The sequence below is a fragment of the Macaca mulatta genome, chromosome 6 (assembly GCF_049350105.2).
Source record: "Macaca mulatta isolate MMU2019108-1 chromosome 6, T2T-MMU8v2.0, whole genome shotgun sequence".
NCBI lineage: Eukaryota > Metazoa > Chordata > Mammalia > Primates > Cercopithecidae > Macaca > Macaca mulatta.
In genome coordinates, this window is record NC_133411.1 from 137974751 (window position 1) to 137993826 (window position 19076).

General features: G+C 34.7%; 1 protein-coding gene across 2 annotated transcripts in view; it reads left to right on the forward strand.

The window, feature by feature from the left end:
• Window positions 1-18863, forward strand: part of SLC27A6 (solute carrier family 27 member 6) — a 62257-nt gene extending 43394 nt beyond the window's left edge. The window contains exons 5-10 of one of the 2 annotated variants that reach the window (XM_015140690.3): window positions 542-736; window positions 8232-8322; window positions 12099-12297; window positions 13266-13363; window positions 14800-14930; window positions 18333-18863. In XM_015140690.3, the coding sequence (XP_014996176.3) occupies window positions 542-736; window positions 8232-8322; window positions 12099-12297; window positions 13266-13363; window positions 14800-14930; window positions 18333-18509 (891 nt within the window). In that variant the 3' untranslated portion in view covers window positions 18510-18863. The remainder of the gene's footprint in view (window positions 1-541; window positions 737-8231; window positions 8323-12098; window positions 12298-13265; window positions 13364-14799; window positions 14931-18332) is intronic. The other variant, XM_028849704.2, reaches the window with a different exon arrangement.
• Window positions 18864-19076: the final 213 nt, after the last annotated feature.

The following is a 19076-nucleotide window of genomic DNA, read 5'->3' on the forward strand; positions in this document are numbered from 1 at the left end:
ATATTACTTTGATTCTATGGCCTCAAATTATTGTTTACTCTATGTTATTCACTGTGTATTAACTATACACTACAGTATATAAGGAAGACAGTTATTATTACCTTTCTTAAAATAGATGAATAAACTGAGAATCAGAGTTAGGAGTTAATATCTTGTTCAGAATTATATAGCTAATTACTGCTAAGCCTGGACATCCAGACTTAAGTATGTTTCATAATATTATCAAAGTAATGCTTTTTTTCTTCCTGAAAAATGCTTTCTTCTTTACCTGACATTTACTCAAAAAAGCCTTTAGTGATCTGCAATTTAGAATGAGCTGTTCCCAGATATGGAAAAACACAAACTGTATTATTCTTGGCCAGTGTTACTTTCATTAGAATTTGGACACAGTTCTGCAATAGACTTATACACATATTTTAGCTTCCCTTCTATTATTGCACAATGCAGTTTACTTCTGTGACATTTTTCATTTAAATAATAATAATGAAAGAAACAACTGGAAACTGGAATTAATTACAAGTAAAACATTTTCCTCTAACAGAGAGAAGGAGAAAGGGATCATAAGGTGCGTTTGGCAATTGGAAACGGTATGCGGAGTGATGTATGGAGAGAATTTTTAGACAGATTTGGAAATATAAAGGTGTGTGAACTTTATGCAGCTACTGAATCAAACATATCTTTCATGAACTACACTGGGAAAATTGGAGCAATTGGGAGAGCAAATTTCTTTCACAAAGTAAGTACAGCATTTTCCTTATTAAAGAAATACATTGGCGCGGTGGCTCACGCCTAATTCCAGCACTTTGGGAGGCCGAGGTGGGCAGATCATGAGGTCAGGAGATAAAGACCATCCTGGCTAACACGGTGAAACCCCGACTCTACTAAAAATACAAAAACAAAATTAGCCGGGCATGGTGGCGGGCACCTGTAGTGCCAGCTACTCGGGAGGCTGAGGCGGAAGAATGGCGTGAACCCGGGAGGCAGAGCTTGCAGTGAGCGGAGATCACGCGACTGCACTCCAGCCTCCCCCACCACCACCCCCCCCCAAAAAAAAGCACATTGAGGTCTGCCAGCTCTCTTGGATATTGTGCTTGTAAATTGTGGTAAATATTATCACCTTTTTTTTTTTTTTTTTTTTTTTTTTGAGAATTTCTAGAAATAGAGTAGTGGCCTCAGTGTGAGAGACGAGGGTACAGGTTTTGTGAACCTCAGTTATCTTCCGTGTTTTCTCTCTCATGTCACCATAATGATGCCTTTTCTTGTTCAGTTTCCAAATTTAATGATGTAATTTATAAATAGCAAGCATAGGCCCTGATATATGTTAATTTGACTCTTTCCGTTTTCCTTAAGTGTTTTTATTCCACTATTTCTACTTATCTTTCAATGTTTATACCACTCAATTCTATACCGGCTTTTAATAATTTTAAAACTATATTAAGATACCACTAAAATCTTAAAAGTAGCCAAATAAATCAACTTTTTAGGAGGAGAAGATTGACAGCTGATTTCTCAATAGCAACCACAAAACACAAAAGACAGTGGACATTTACCTTCCACTGGCTTGGAAAAAATAACTGTCAAACTGGAACTTATATTCAACAATAATTTTTTAAGAACAAAGGCAAAAATAAACATAGCAGTCTCAACCTTTATAAAGCAAAACTGATATAGCTGCAAGAGAAAATAAATCTTCAATAATCTATAATAATAAACTGCTAATTGACATATGAAAACCCTGCATCTAACAACTGCAGTGTGTCTATTGTATTCAAACACTTTTGAAACATTTACAGAAGTTCCTGGTCCAGTTGGGTAATTCCAACAAATTTCAAAGGATTGAATATATTTAAATTATGTTCTCTGAAAACAGTTTAATTGTTGGTAGAAATAATTTTTGTAAAAGACAACTAGATAACCTCCTATATATTTGGAAATAAAACATTTCTAAATTTCCATTCATCAAAGAAAAAATCATAATAGAAATTAGAAGATACTGTGAGCTACCTCCTAATGAAAATATTACATGGAAAAACTTGTGCACTTAGCCAAGAATACCTGAAAATTGGATGGAGCTCAGTAACCATCTCTGTAAGTTAACTTTTAAAAGGACATCTAAAATAAACTCAAAAGAAATAAAAGGAAGGACGTAATAAAGAGCAGAAATTAATGACATAGAAAAAATATTTGGTGAGGAATATAAAAATAGATAGAAATATAATTTTTAAAAAGTAAAGAAATCGAATCTGATTGATAGAAGGCAGAAATAATATCAGGAATGGAAAAGGGAACATTGCTGCTGATACTTTAGACATTAAGACAGTAAAAGAGGATATGTTGAATAAGTTCATATCAATAAACTTGAAATTATTAGATGAATTGGAAAAATTTCTAGAAATGTACAACTTACTAGAGTTGACTCGAATTATTTTATCACACTAAATGAAATAAATTCATACTACAACATCTTCCCTTAGTTTCAGATAGCTTTCCCACTCAGGATAGTGAATATTCAAGAGCAAATGATTCCTCTCCTACAAACTCTTCCAGATAATGCAGAAGGAGAAAAAACTTCCCAACTCACTTTCTGACTCCTAACCCTGACATAACAGTGCAGGAACAAAAGTACTTCCTACAGGCACACATGTATGAGGAAAGTCTTTGTTTGATAATCTCTCCCCTCAGGTGTGTTTCCTTAGTGGCCTCACCTGTTCTCTGAAAGTAGCACTATCCTATATTATTGCTTTTGAGATTTCCAGAGCTCCCTACTCAAGCCATATTTAGAGCTGCTTTTAAAGAGATCTTTAAGAATCCCATAATGCGAACTTTGGTGCATTTTTATCACTTTCATCCCTAACTGCTTTAGCTTTATAGGTAAAGTTTTCTGTATAATAAACTGCCATACCTCAAAGAACACCTGGAAGCAACAAAGTATTTGCTTTTCTAATCCGTGGTGATTTTTTCAGTGTCTGGAAGGAATTGGCAGACATGTGTTTTTCATGCCGTAGCAGCTCACTTTTTCAGTCTAGTTGCCCATTCAAAGCTAGTGTAAATAACGGTAATGCTCTAAACCTAAAGAAAATGCAAACTATTTTTATAATGCATTCTTTTGGGATTTTGAGGGTATAGTTGACATCTCAGAAATGCACTTTATTCTGAACAAAAGCATTTTGGGGAAAGTAAGTGCTGATTTTACTGAGTTTTACATTCCTTGCGGTTAATTTTCTCAATTCATTGCACTGGTTCCTTTACAAATTTGGTATTGATATTGAGCCGCTTTGTGAAGCTGAGTCATTCTAAAGCAACCAACAAGGGTATGATGATTTGTATTTTATATTACTGACTTTATTATAATTTTCTAATTCTTTAAATTTTCTGTCAACTGTAATAATGTCAATCATGTAAAAAGTCATGGTTGTCTTCAATTTATTTGGAAAACCTCTGTTTTTCAACTCATTTTAGTTTTCTTTTTCAGTTTGGAAATGAAAAAACAAAGTTGTGCCTAATACTACATGTCTTCTAGTCTGCCTTTTATCATTTTATTCACATGTTGTTTTCTTAGATAGTGGGTAACTAGAAAAATTTGGTTCAATGATTTTCTCATAATTAAGTGAGGAGATTTGATAAGTGTCTCTCAAAAATGCTAGCCTAATGGAGGCTCATGCTTATTATCTGGGAGGGAAGCAGTCTCCAGAGATAAAATGTTACAAGTGAAGTATAATTATAAGGCAGCAACAGAGTTCCTATAACCCATTGTCTTTATGTGCTACACTTACTATTTTAATGCATAAAACTGAAGAAATACTGTCCCACATATTCTCCCAAGGCAAACAATATAAAAAATTTAGTGACACCTTATTTGAGAGACAAACTCAAGTAGAATTATGAACTACTCTTTTTCTGTAGTATTTTCACCTGGGGAAAATAGGAAGAGTCAAACATAAAATACAAAGATAAAGCTTGAAAAAAGGGAGAAAATGAATCTAAATAAAAGGCAGATGAAAAAAATGAATGCACATTTTATACATACATGAAATAAAGCTCAGAAAAAAAAAACAGAAAATGAATCAAAAATAAAAGGCAGCTGGAAAAAAAATGAATGCACATCAAAATAGTAAGTTTCCCAAAACGACCAGGAAATGTTTAGAGAAACAATTTCTCACAGGCTTGAAAAATTGCAATAATATTCTCTTTAAAAATAAGAGCGCAGAAAAGAAAAAGGATCAAGGACAAACATAAATCAACAAAATGAACTAAAAAGTAAGCATGCTCAGCTCAAAGAAAAAAATAGAGGAAAAAATGTAAATATTACACAAATGAGCATCACATAAAAGAACTTAAAATCAAAAGGAATGTACATGTTGTTAGGGAGAAAGATGAGCGGAATTAAGGAGTCCCACAAACACAGTAAAAAGAGCAAGCAAATGATAATTTAAAAATGAAGAAAAAGGATTTTGAAAACATAGACAATGATCTGATACATCCTTAATTGGTGTTCCTGCAGAAAAGAACAGATCAAAGAAAAAAATAATTATTTCTACCGTAGTAGAAGAACATTTCCTTAAGGTACAAACTTGAATCTTTAGCAAAAGAGTACACTATATGGGGCAGAATACTTATAATAAAAATATATCCTGGTGAAATTATGAAACAAAAAGAACCTTAAGGAGATTTTGAGGTAGGAAAAGCAAAGGATGAGCAAAGTGTAGCACAGGTGAGGGTGGGAAATATCTCAGGCATTCTCAAAATAAAACACTCAAGGTTAGGAAACAAGGAAAGAGTTGACTTCACCTAAGAATTTTTCTAGGATGTTTTCTCAAAGTTTTAAGAAATCAGAATCTATAATACCCTCATATTTATAGGAATGCAATATTTCTTTGTAAAATTCACTGAATGAAAAATAATGACCAACTTGAAGATAAACCGTAACTTAGAAATGAAAGAATGACCTTCAGTTAAAATGCCTGATGGTGAACATTGAGTCAATTCTCATATAGAAGATTGAACCACTCTGAATTGTTTTTACATGGAATAAAACTTGACAATGTAAAAATAATTATAACACTAACAAAAATGGGAGTTGGGAGGGAGGAAAGGAAGAAATGGTAATTCTCCTGTCATATTGGCAAATCCATAGATACAATGGGATTTAAAATTTAAATACCATCTAAACCTAAATTTAAAAATAATATATGAGATTAATAAAATGGCTCATTTCTTTAACCATTTTCATAAGCTGTTTTATTGCCTTAAAAGTAGGCATCTTTTAGGGATAAGAAAAGTTAGACAACTTCAAAATAAGAGAACAGTCCCCACAAGACCACTCATTTCTGACATCAGTTATAATTTCAGGAGTCCCTGAAGACCACTCTCAGGTTTGATAATTTGCTAAAAGGACTCACAAAACTCAGCTTATCACATCTAAAGGATCTAGATTATAATCATCCTAGGGATGTCATATGTAAGGCAGAATCCAGGAGGGTACCAAGGGTGAAGCTTCCAGATATGCTGTGTTGTGGAGTCAGAACAGCATTACTTTCCTGGAATTGTGTAAAAATATGCACAAACTAGTGCCAACTGGGAAAGCTCATGGGAGCCTTGATGTCCAGTCTTTCTGGGGGCTTGGTTGTGTAATTCAGGTTGACTGCTCACATGGCTTACCTCCATCTCTGCCCCTTAGGAGGTCAAGCTGGGTGATGCAAAGCCCCCAGCCTACCTCACATTGTTCATGTGCCTCAGAGACCCCATTCTAAATCATACTGTTGCCATCTAGTTGCCCAGAGGTCTTAGACAAAAAAATGCACTCCTATTAAGAATGATATTCCAAGGACTTAGAGGTCACCTCCCAGAAGCTGGGATCTTTTTTGGGGACAAGGTTAAATTCTTTACTACACAGGCACTGATAACTCTATTCCCGACTCTACCGTTATTTCACTTTGTGACTTTAACAAGTTACTTTTCTCTCGGTTCAGAGTTTCCTCGTGTATTAACGAAGGAAATTAACTTTGTGTTCCTTTTCCAACTCATAAATTTACAAATCTGAATCTGCAAAGATAGGTAGGTATGGATAAAACCTCCCAGGGCCAATGCGTACAGCTACATAGGTGTGTGTTCATTGCACAGTTCTGCTATGAATGGGACCCCCTGCAGCTGTGCTCCAGACATGTACACATACACACATACATAAACATGTACATTTGGGGGATTTTAAGGTGTGGCATCTATTTTTTGAATTTGTAGTATAATGCAGCCATTATACATGATTTTTGTAATATCATGAGGACCTCCTGAAGGCAGGAAGGAGAATAGAAATATTTCTAGCTGAGCATTAATCCTCTGCTCCAGGGTACTGCTAGAAAATGCTGTGATATATTTAATTTTATTTGAATTATAAAATTATTCAATTTCTGACCATCAAGTCCCCTTTTTCTGATAACAGACACACTGTAATTTGCTGTGGAATGAATCTCACCCACATACATGGTTGCCCAATTAATCTAAAAGAAATAACACTGAAGCTGACATCACAAGTCACTGGGCAAATTTTCCAAAAAGCAAAACATGTTAAAATAGGAGAAAAAAGAATAAGTAATGGACAGGGGTCTGTTCTTGTTTGGCCAAGATGATAAAGGCAGTTCCGGAATTTCTGGACTCTTTCTTTCTACTAGCCATTAGGCAAGTGGCCAATATCCTGTTATCCCAATTATAGACAAAGACCAACAAGATGCAAGTTCATATTTTAATAAACAGTCTTTATATCTAGAATAACAATATATTTGCCTTGTTGCCTCTTTCATTGGTCATTGGCTCTAATCCTAAAATAGGATAATATTAATTTCTACCTTAGAGGATGTTTTGATGATTACATTAAACAGTGCCCCGCATATAGTTAGTGCCCAATGAATGTTCATTGCTCTCATTTATATTTTAATTCAAATAATGCGTTGTGATTCAAGTTACATGCTTATTTTACTAATGCTAAGAACCAGAGGTATTTGCATTTAATCTTTGATGATAAATAATACTATTGCATCTATCTCAATCATCTTATCTTTTCCCACTTATTTGTTCTATATTTGTTCATTTTCTCCTGCTTTTCCCCCATTCATCTTTGTTCTATATTTGTTCTATATTTGTTCATTTCTCTTCTCCTGCTTTCCCCCCATTCATCTTTCTTTATTATTATTTTATTTCACTTCATTTTATTACATTCATGTTAGTTTACCATTTTCTAACTGAGCTTGCTTAATTGCTGAGTAGAACCTCAGTTTTCTTATAGAATAAAAATGAGAGGGCTGGGTGAAGTGGCTCATGCCTGTAAGCCCAGCTGCATGGGGGGCTAAGTTGGTAGGATTGCTTGAGCCTGGGAGGCAGAGGTTGCAGTGAGACGAGATCTCCTCACTGCACTGCAGCCTGGGTGACAAGAGTGAGACACTGTCTCAAAATATATATATATATAGAGAGGAGGAGATTGGACTAAACCAGTCTGCAGTTCTCTCCCAGGGTGGGAATTTAGTGGACAAATGAGCCTGCATGACATGATAATATGGACATGATAGGAGCAGAGTAACTGAAAACATTTGGGGATGAGAGGAGACATCCAATTTTTGCTTCCTGATGTGATGGGTGTTTTCTAATCAATTAATCATCTCATACCAAAGAGTGTGGAGAAGCACTAAATGTTAGTTTAGGAGCATTAAAGTGAAAGGCTCAGGGGAAAGGTTTACAGGAAAAGGACAAAGTGGCTGTCAAGTAAACATACTTTTTAGGCATTTGATATGTTTTGGCTTTTTTGTTTGTTTGTTTTTTTAGATACTGTGAGGAAAAAATAAACAATACCATTCTTACATTAATGTAGCTTACATTTTAGTTCTATGAAAACTTTTCACTTCCAGGGCTACTTTAAATAAATGGCTGCGGAAAATGGTCCTTTTACGGGCAGTTAACAGACTATTCATTGAATGCCTGGATTGTTTCAGTATCTTGATTAAAATTAGTATTGTTTTGCTAAGTAAAGTGTACCACAAAAGAAATGAAAGTAAACGCCAGTAAATGACTGCTGTTTACTAATACCTTTAGTTTTGAGTTTTAAATATTTAATTTGCCTTCAGTAGAACTTGTTTTAATAAATCCATATTCCAACATTTATTTCAATTAGCATAGTCTACTATAGTAGATGTCATTGCACAAGTAACTAAATGCTTGTTTCTATTTGATTTTTTTTTGTTTTGCAGCTTCTTTCCACTTTTGACTTAATAAAGTATGACTTTCAGAAAGATGAACCCATGAGAAATGAACAGGGTTGGTGTATTCATGTGAAAAAAGGTAAGACTTCTATTTGAAGACATCTTCTCAAGCAAAGTTTCTGATCTACCATATACAGATATCCCTTGGTATCCGCGGGGGATTGGTTCTAGGACCCTGGGTAGACACCAAAATTCATGGATGCTTGTCCTTATATAAAATGATACAGTATTTGCCTATGAGGTATGCACATCCTCCTGTATACTTTAAACAGGTTGCTTATAATACCCAATACAATGTAAACGCTACATAAACAGGGTCATATGGTATTTTTTATTTGTATTATTTTTATTGTTGTATTATTTTACCTTTTTTCCCCAAATATTTTCTATCCAAGGTTGGTTGAATTCACAGATGTGGAATCACAGATATGGAGGGCCCTCTGTGATTATTAGTGAATTTCAAAAGGAGAGGATGACGAGGTCCACTGTGTAATTTAACTTTGGAATTTTAATGCAGGTGGAACAATTTTACTTAGATGTTAAGAGCCCCAGAGGGATCATTCAGATAGTAAATTATTAAAATAAAAAAGTGGTAACTATTTGGCTCATGCTATTCTTAATCTACAACTTGTAGTATGAACAGTGGCAAATGTCCAATATCTAAATTAGTGAATTATTTCATCATTCTAGATATAGTGTAAAGTCAGGCCAACTTGGATTTAAACATGGTCTCTGACACTTAGAAATGGTGCAACTTTGGACAGATTACTTAACCCGTCTAAGTCTTATTTTCTTCATATGTAAAGTAGAAGTGACAATATTTATTCAGTGAGGACAATTAAATGGGATGTATGTATATTCCTGGGGGACCTGGTATGTGGCTTGTTACTTTCCTCTCCTCAGCTTCTCCCTCTCACTCCCCTCCATTCTCTACCGAGGTAGACTTTCTTACAATTTTAGGTTAGAAATTTTCATGAAAGCAAGTACCTCAATTAACTTGCTGCTGCATATAATCACATTAGAAAATAAAATGTAGAGATGTGCACTTAGAATTGTTTAGAGATCCAGTATGAATAAATCAGGCCAAAATTAATTTTTATTGCCTTAAAATATGTTGAAACTACATTTCAGAAGTGACTTCCTAAATCTTTACTTCAAATGTGAAGATAAGGTGGCAAACCTGTTTTTATTTTCTGGTAGCTGAAAGATGAAAAAAAAAAATGCAAACTTTGTCTATTAAAAAACAAATCTCCCGAATCTCTGAATTTCAAGCCTACTGGCTTTTATCAAATGTTTCTCCAATTCTATTCTATAGACACTGGCCATGGAATTTCTGAGGAAAGTGCAAAGAACTTAAGCACTCTTTTCTACTGGTCTATTTCTTACAATTACAATAATATCTGATATTAAAACTTGAATCCCAGAACTGTGCTTATGCACCCTCAGGTTTTCTTAAAAAGCTGGTTGACCCCAAATATCTGTTTTTCTATTTTGGATTCTCATTATGAGCTACTCAGTATTTTTTCCATTAAGGCATTTTGTCTTCACAATGTAAATTATGCCCAACAAGAAAGATGTAAATACACTGTGACCTATTTAAACATTTGCAACAATTAGTTTGTCAGAAAAGAAACTGTCACCTGTATCCTGAAAACGAATAAAAGAAACCAAAGAACATACATTTTAAGGGAGATGTAAGAGTCTTGAAAAATTCTGAAATATAGGGAATGTAGACTGACAGAATATATCACAGAGGTGAGGCTTTGGAGTCAGATGTTCCTGGATGGATATATACACACACACACACACACACACACACACACACGTGCGCACACACATACACACATATATATATATACACACACACACACACACTCCGATTCCTGCATTTGACAGCTGTATGACTTTGGGCAAATTCCTTTTTTTATGCCTCAGTTTTTTCACCTTAAAATGAAGATATTGGCCGGGTGCGGTGGCTCACGCCTGTAATCCCAGCACTTTGGGAGGCCGAGGTGGGTGGATCACTAGGTCAGGAGATCGAGACCATCCTGACTAACATGGTGAAACCCCGTCTCTACTAAAAAAATACAAAAAATTAGCCGGGCGTGGTGGTGGGCACCTGTAGTCCCAGCTACTCGGGAGGCTGAGGCAGGAGAATGGCGTGAACCAGGGAGGTAGAGCTTGCAGTGAGCCCAGATCATGCCACTGCACTCCAGCCTGGGCGACAGAGCGAGACTCTTGTCTCAAAAAAAAAAAAAAAGAAGAAGAAGAAGATATTATCAGGGCCTTTCTTGTAGGTTTGTGATGAGAATTAAATGGATTACATATGTAAAACACTCAGAATAGTGACTGTTACCCAAAAAGTGCTCAATAGGTATAATAGTGGTGATGATAATGATGGTGATGATGATGATATGATGGTGTTGGGAATGATGATGATGACGATAATGATGATGCTATCAGACGCTGCTGGAGCAGCGAAGATTTGCTTTGGCTAGTGACCTATGTGCCCTTGAAAGCCAGAATGACCAGGAGTGGGAGAAATGGGAGTCGAGTAAAGACTATTGACTGGGTGTGGTGGCTCATGCCAGTAATCCCAATACTTTTGGAGCCTGAGGTGGGAGAATTGCTTAAGCCCAAGAGTTCTAGATCAGCTGGGCAACCTGGTGAGACCTTGTGTTTCCAAAAAAATTTCAAAATTAGTTGGGCCTGGTGGCATGCACCCGGAACCCCCTCTACTTGGGAAGTTGAGGTGGGAGGATCGGCTGAGTCTGGTAAGACAAGGCTGTGGTGGGCCATGATCATGCCACTGCACTCCAGCTTGGGTCACAGAGTGAGACTTACTTTTTTAAGAGCCTTAAAAGACAGAAATCACTCTGTATTATAGTTTGCTGGACTCCAACTTCATCTAGTCACATGAACACTGCATTTCTTTATAGCAGGCATAGCAAGTGGACAATAGCCTTGAAGACTTCCAGAGCAGTGATTGCTGCTGTCCTTTTTTCTTTTGCCTTCTCTTCAAAGTAGCTTTTACCTTACAGATTGCTGAGAAAAATCTTAATTGATTTGAATAAGTTTGGTTGGAAAATTATTTCAGATAATGTGTCTAAACGTAACTGAAACTAGTAAGTATCATGGAATAGGAAATCTTTTCAATGGCTCATCTCTTTCCCATCAAAGATTTCCAGAATAGCATACCAGAGGAATAAACCATTTTGTTATAATAAATAAAATGTATTTGTGTATTGGATGAGAGATAGTATTATACAGAAACCTTGCCACACAAAGTCATAAAAAGTTAAATTTGAGTTCTAGTTCCATTTATCTCTCTGAGCATAGCAGCTGTTGTACCTCTTTGGGTCCTAGTTCCTTGCTGGTAAAATAGGGATTATATCAAAGGATTTCCATGCAGAATAAGCAAGGTGACATTTGCAAAGGGCTCATGGTAAATGCCCAATAAAGAAAATGCTATCGTTATGTTATTAACACTATTACTACTGTTGTTATTTATATAACAAATGTCAATATTATCTGTGGTAACATCTACATAATCCAAAACAAAAGTAGCCATTGGTCTATCCACCTGGGAAGTATAAGAAATCTAATGAGCCTTTTCTTTCCATTCAATTCCTTTTTATTAGTTTCTCCAAAGTAATTTGTATTTGTGGTAATCTATGAAAGGATGTGCTAGATATAGGCACCAAGGGTAAATGGCGTCAAATACAGAAATAGGTTCAGAGGAAGCTGAGATAAGCAGCATTGGTTGTGCTGGCCAGATATAATATAGATACATGCATGATGTGTGTAACAATAGTTTTAATCGAATGGCTGCAAAAATGTCGTTCTTTCTTGCAGGAGAACCTGGACTTCTCATTTCTCGAGTGCATGCAAAAAATCCCTTCTTTGGCTATGCTGGGCCTTACAAGCACACAAAAGACAAATTGCTTTGTGATGTTTTTAAGAAGGGAGATGTTTACCTTAACACTGGAGACTTGATAGTCCAGGATCAGGACAATTTCCTTTATTTTTGGGACCGTACCGGAGACACTTTCAGGTATGAAATATCATGGGATGCACAGCTTGTTCTGTAATTGTGAACCATGCTTCTATAGAAACATCAGAGACCACATATGCTTTAGCTTTCAAGGCAGACAGAGCCCTTTTATCTCCATGTCTTCTCATTAAAAAATTTATTGGCCATCTGTTTCTAGACTGAACCACAAGTTAAATTTTGTTGTGAAATTTTATAATTATTTTGTTGAATCAGTTTAGAACAAATCAGTGAGCTTCTTTTTAAGGAAATAAAGCTGGCAGACAGAGGTAAAATATAAATGGTAGGGTTAAAACAAAAAGCCAGTTTGGTCAACTGTAGTCTAATTCTTGGCCTAATGATAAAAATTTTGAAACAGCAAAAATCCCCTTTCATACTTTTCCTTTTTTAATTCCCTAAGATTAGTTTAGGTCTATGAAATTATTTTGCTTTACTAGTCCAATGACTTGAATGAATGCTTGAATAAGTAACTTTCTACATCCTTGCCTTCTTGTACCGTGTTATAAGCTCACTTTATATAAAGTTATTTCAATTAAAACAAAATATTCATTCAAAAGCATTAAAGGAGCCAAAGGGGTTAACACCTAGAAACTGAAATGGGTCAGTGGATTAAAAGGCAACTAGAGCTTTACTTTCAATTCTTATCACCAGAGAAAAGGAATGTTTTGTACTTCATTGTTATTTTACAAAATAATATTTTTGTAATGATAATCCTTATAATTATTTTATTTTTATGTATATTATAGAACATAGAAAGTAATTTATACAATGAGATATAAAGTAATTTTAAATAAAAGACCAATGCTGATTTTGTTGAATTACCAACAAAGTGCTTTCTTAGAAATGCCTTTCAGCTTATGTTGGTCAGTAGGTGCTTGCACAGAGCCAAATACAAGACACTAAAACTAAAACTGGGTACCTAGTTTTTCCAATATAGGTGCACTAACTGGAATTTGATTTTTTTTATTTAGATGGAAAGGAGAAAATGTCTCAACCACTGAGGTTGTTGATGTTATTGGAATGTTGGATTTCATACAGGAAACAAACGTCTATGGTGTGGCTATATCAGGTATAAATATATTTCAGATTTGGGAAAGATTCTTAGAATAGAATTTCCACTATTCTGTAGTTTTGCAATAGTCTTGCTAATTCAACATTTTAATTTTTGTGTATTAAGATAAATATTTTATTACTGCCTTGGCAAGTAATGCCCTTGACCAAGCTAACAAAGTTCATGGTTACTTCACGGGGAAGGTACCAACTGAATTTTAATGCCTGTGTGTATTTTTAAGCAAAGCTTGAAAACTCTGATCAATGACTCACTACTAGGAATCAGTTACAGCTTTTTATTAGTCTATTATTTTTCTTTTTATGACTAGTGTTTGTACATACCACTAAACAAGAACATGTTCTACTTTAAATGTTTAAAAACACTTTTAGTTAAGATGGCTCTTTATAAAAATTACTTTTAAATTTGGACTCATTATCCTTATAATTATGCATATGAGGATTGTCTCATGATGTTGAAAATGTCACAGAAAAGTGACCAATTTGAAGTCATAAGACAGCCATTCTCCATTTTTCAGCAAATGCTTTTAGGTGCAGGGGAGATCAGTGATGTGAGTGTTTGGGTGGGAGAGCAGAAGAAGGGAATGACTACTTAATAAATAGCCACCGAGTGTTGGAGAAAGATTCCAGGACATTCTGACCCCTGTAAAGATCCACAGGTGGCATGATAATCATTAAATGATTTGTGGAATTAATTATGGAAATACGAGTTTCTAGTTTCTTAAAAATATGCCCTTCAGCTGGGGTGGGGGCTCACGCCTGTAATCCCAGCACTTTGGGAGGCCGAGGCAGGCGGATCATGAGGTCAGGTGATTGAGACCATCCTGGCTAACACGGTGAAACCCTGTCTCTACGAAAAATGCAAAAAATTAGCCGGGCATGGTCGCAGGCGCCTGTAGTCCCAGATACTCAGGAGGCTGAGGCAGGAGAATGGCATGAACCCGGAACGCAGAGCTTGCAGTGAGCCAAGATCGCACCACTGCACTCCAGCCTGGGGGACAGAGCGAAACTTCGTCTCAATAAATAAATAAATAAATAAATAAATAAAATATGCCCTTCATATTTTACATTAAAGCTTAGGATATATATTTCTGCTGGAATATAGTTGCCTTTTGATAAATGTTTTCTTTCTTAATATTTGTTTTAGTGGTGGTAGGATGCAAATTCATTGTAATTTATAGTGTTGCCCATTCCATGTATTTCATTTCTGTAGTATAGGCAATTAGAGATAGACTCTGGTCTTCCCTGTCCTTAGATGTTTCTAGGGGGTAAATCATATGTTCGGGGAAGGATACAGACTTTTTTATGCTACTGTTGTCTTATTATTACTGAAATAGATTTAATGTCTCCATGTGTGCCAATTAGCATGTACAGAATTATCTTTTAAAGCTTATTTGGTACTTACAAATGGCTCTATTTGAAACTTTTTTTTTTCAGGTTATGAAGGAAGAGCAGGAATGGCTTCTATTATTTTAAAACCAAATAAATCTTTAGATTTGGAAAAAGTTTATGAACAAGTTGTAACATCTTTACCAGCTTATGCGTGTCCACGATTTTTAAGAATTCAGGTAATTTTAGCGGCGCAGTTTACTATTAAATATAAAACCAGGAAACAAGGAGGTAGTTTAATTGCAAAATAATATCGTATCTTTTAGATAACATGTGAGTTATGTGAGAGGCGTGGCATGTGGAGTTGATGCAGATCGACGCCATATTTGAAGCCTAATTATAAAGGGGGCATGGTGAAATGCTAGGGCATACCTGTCTTTGTCCTAATTATAGAATTGCTCTCTTCCTCTTCAGTCAGGACCTCAGAGCAAAATGATGGTCCCAGTGACAGTGGCAATCCAAAACCACATCTTACTTACGTCTTGTGAAAACATTTGGTGCTATGTGCCTAGAATTAGGTTCCATTAAGGAGACATCAAAGAGATGGCAAGATGTGTGCAGAACATAAAGGCATTTGGCTTTAGGCAATCCTGCTTTTAATTTTTATTGCTGTTCTGTCCAAATTCCCCGTCACCTGGACCTTCCCCATGTGAGAAATTCTGAGCTTATTTATTCTGGGATGAGGACTTAATCTCTTGTTAGGTTACTGGTAGAAGTACAGTAAAAAGAAAACAAATATCCTTAACTACTGGGTAACTTTACTTATTTATTCAACCATTCGTTTATTTAATATTTTGCATCAAATATAATTTCCCCAAATTAGTACTCATCATCTCTTAACATCCAACCACACAGATATTTTTTTTTTCTGAATACATTTGTTATTTCACTATTAGACCCCTAGTGGAGCAGTAGCCTGTATCATAGTCAGGTTTATAGTATTTGCCAAGCAATCACTGCAGCCAAGTCACTGCTTATTCCATGGGACACATCCTCTGAACTATCATAATACATATTTCGTTTGCCTTTTTTGTTTTGAGTTTTTACATTGTCTCAGATTATTTTAACAACAACCCTCTGAAACACTAAAGGTGAGTAACTATGAAGCAGAAGTAATATATTTTCAATGAAATTTTTTGAGATAGTTGTAGATTCACATGCAGTTGTAAGAAATAAGAGAGAACTTGTATATCCTTCACCTGGTTTCCCCCAAGGATAACATTTTGCAGATCTGTTACAACCAGGATGTCAACATAATCCACCCATCTTATTAAAAATTCTCCTGCTTTACTTACACTCATTTGTGGGTGTATATTTTCTATACAGTTTTATCACCCATGCAACTTCATGCATTCATGACCACAGTAAAGATATGAACAATTTCAAAATCACAAGTTTCCCTCATGTTGTCCTTTTACAACCATACCAATCTCCCTCTTGTCCCTCCTCATCCTAAGCCCACCCCATAAGTAATATATTTTGATGGAGTAGAAAGTTGATAGGATAAATAATATTTTAAGAATTTTTTTCCAGGGCAACATAAAATTCACTTTAATTAAGTGGAAAAAATATTTTAGCACAAGACTACTTTAGAAGATTAGATCAGCCTTGCACAAATTTAGAAAGCATTTTAGGATCTTTAAACACCTAAAAAGAACATGGACTATGACTGTTATGTTTATTCAAGTATTTGCTATAGTTAGAAATAAAGCCTGACAGCAGTCAAATATTTGTTTAATAAATGAGTGTTAGTAATAAATGATCTCATAAAAGGAATGCAAAAGTAAAAGTTACTTCTGATAAAATGAGTCAAACAAGTATTGTATTACAAATCTATTTAGCACAAATTAAAAAATAGAACTCTTTTTGCCAGTAAGTCACAAAAAAAGTGAAATGTTATAATATTCAGTGTGGCTGGGATAAAATGAACTTGGTCCTTTTATTTCTACTCATGGAAACACAAATTGTTATAACCTCTCTAGAAAACAATTTGGTAATATATGATCACACTCTTAACAGTTTGCATATATTTTGACTTAGTCAAAATACATCTTAGGAAGTAATCAAAGATGTATAAATGTTATATATGCATACATTTCTCAAAAGACTATAGTAGTAAAAATTTTGATACTCTCTAAAAGTTCATGAATAAGGGCAAAGTTAATTAAAATATGACAATTAAATGAGACCTTATAAAACAATTTTCTAAGTTCTATTTTGAAGAAAATTACAGGACCCAGGAAAATATACTTTGTATAGTATTAAGCTTAAAAATGGCAGAAAACTAAATTGTATAAATACTGTGAGCTGCTGATTTTTAAGAGAAGAGTAAAAGGATATATGTGCTTGTATAGCCATATCTATACTGTTGGATCAGGGGAGATGCAGGAGGGAAGGGAGATCAGGGAAGGGGGTTCAAAGTGAAGTTGACTCAAATAGTCCAAAAGGATAAATAAAAATGGCCAAGCTACTCATAGAATGTTGTATGGGTCTCTACATGTCATCTCACTTAAACAGACCGTTTATCCATACCTGAGATTCCCACAAAGAGATACACTCTTATCTCCTTTAAACACCTTGAAACAGAGATTCTTAAACTTTCTAGACTCATGGCATCTTTAATGTCTCATAGCACTCTTGGGTCAAAGCAAATACCTAAACATGTGTTTATTCACTAGTTAAGGAAAAACAATAAGTATTTAGGTCTAACAAATGAGTAGCCACCTGAAAAAATAATCCATATAAATAAATAAATGCTTTCATTTCATTTTCAAATAACTGCAGTCACTTATTAAGGAGATGTAAGTTGGGCACTGCACAGTTCTTCAGACCTTGGAATTAGATTGGATTGGACAGGGACAGTCTGATTTCATGTTTCACGATGATTTTTGGCTGTACTTGCTTTTTATCCCAGCAGCTACCAAAAACCCAAATTTGCAAAGATAATGACATCATTGAATGTATTACAAATTACTACTGAAACTGTGAACCTTGAGCTAGTAGTTTGTGAGTGGTGACTAACAGATGGCACTGAGTTTCTCTTGAAAACAAGATATCCTGTGAGGACCTTGGAAATTCACTGAGATACCTCAAGTTTTACAGCATTGAAGTAACCCCTCTGGGTAAATTTAAGCCATGTTTTAGAACATTCTGTACCCCATCTAGCTCTTACAGTATTCTGCTTTTTATAATAGATTTGTGTGTACTTGTAGTAGAAATCGCTGTCTTTTGTGGCTTTTATCTCTTCAGCATCTTACAGCATTCTCTATACATAATATTATATTGGCATTGAATTGAAGAGATAACCTATGTGTTTTAGACATAATTATAATCAGTTTAATGATTATGTTCATAATTCTTATATGCTGAATGAGTTTATATTTGAGTAAAGTTTACAGGTAAATCAAATATTTTAATATTCTAGAACACATTTTTTTATTTCTAGTGTTAAATTATTAGAAAATACAGAGATCACTAGATATAAAATGTTATAATTTAATATTACGGTCTATAGTATTAACTCTATATTAATATATTATAGTTATTAAATGATTCTACTCATCCTGGTAATTGCTTTACAGGAAAAAATGGAAGCAACAGGAACATTCAAACTATTGAAGTATCGGTTGGTGGAAGAAGGATTTAATCCACTGAAAATTTCTGAACCACTTTACTTCATGGATAACTTGAAAAAGTCTTATGTTCCACTGACCAGGGAACTTTATGATCAAATAATGTTAGGGGAGATAAAACTTTAAGATTTTTATATCTAGAACTTTCATATGCTTTCTTAGGAAGAGTGAGAGGAGACTGTATGATTCTTTACTATGAAATGGGGAAAAGGAGCTAACATTATTTAGGCATGTGCTATGTTTCCTTAATATGAGAGAGAATTTTTTTAGTTGCATAATGATTTTTTCTTTTAATTGATATAAACTTTAGTTGATTATTCTTTTTGCCTGTTTGGAGATTCAGTGCATAACTAAATATTTGCTGTAATATTAAAGGGTTTAAATAATAAATGGTGGCTAGCGGTTTGGACAATCACTAAAAATGTACTTTCTAATATGTAAAGTTACTAATTTTGAATAAAAGACTAAATTTTTCTGAAATATTTTAATTTTATGTGTCCCGTCCTATAATCCAATAACATAATTTAGATTAAAAATGTGTTTTCAGTATAGTTTGAAGTCAGGTAGCATGATACCTCCAGCTTTGTTCTTTGTGCTTAGGATTGTCTTGGCTATGTGGGTTCTTTTTTGGTTCCATATGAAACTTAAAGTAGATTTTTCCAATTCTGTGAAGAAAGTCAATGGTAGCTTGAT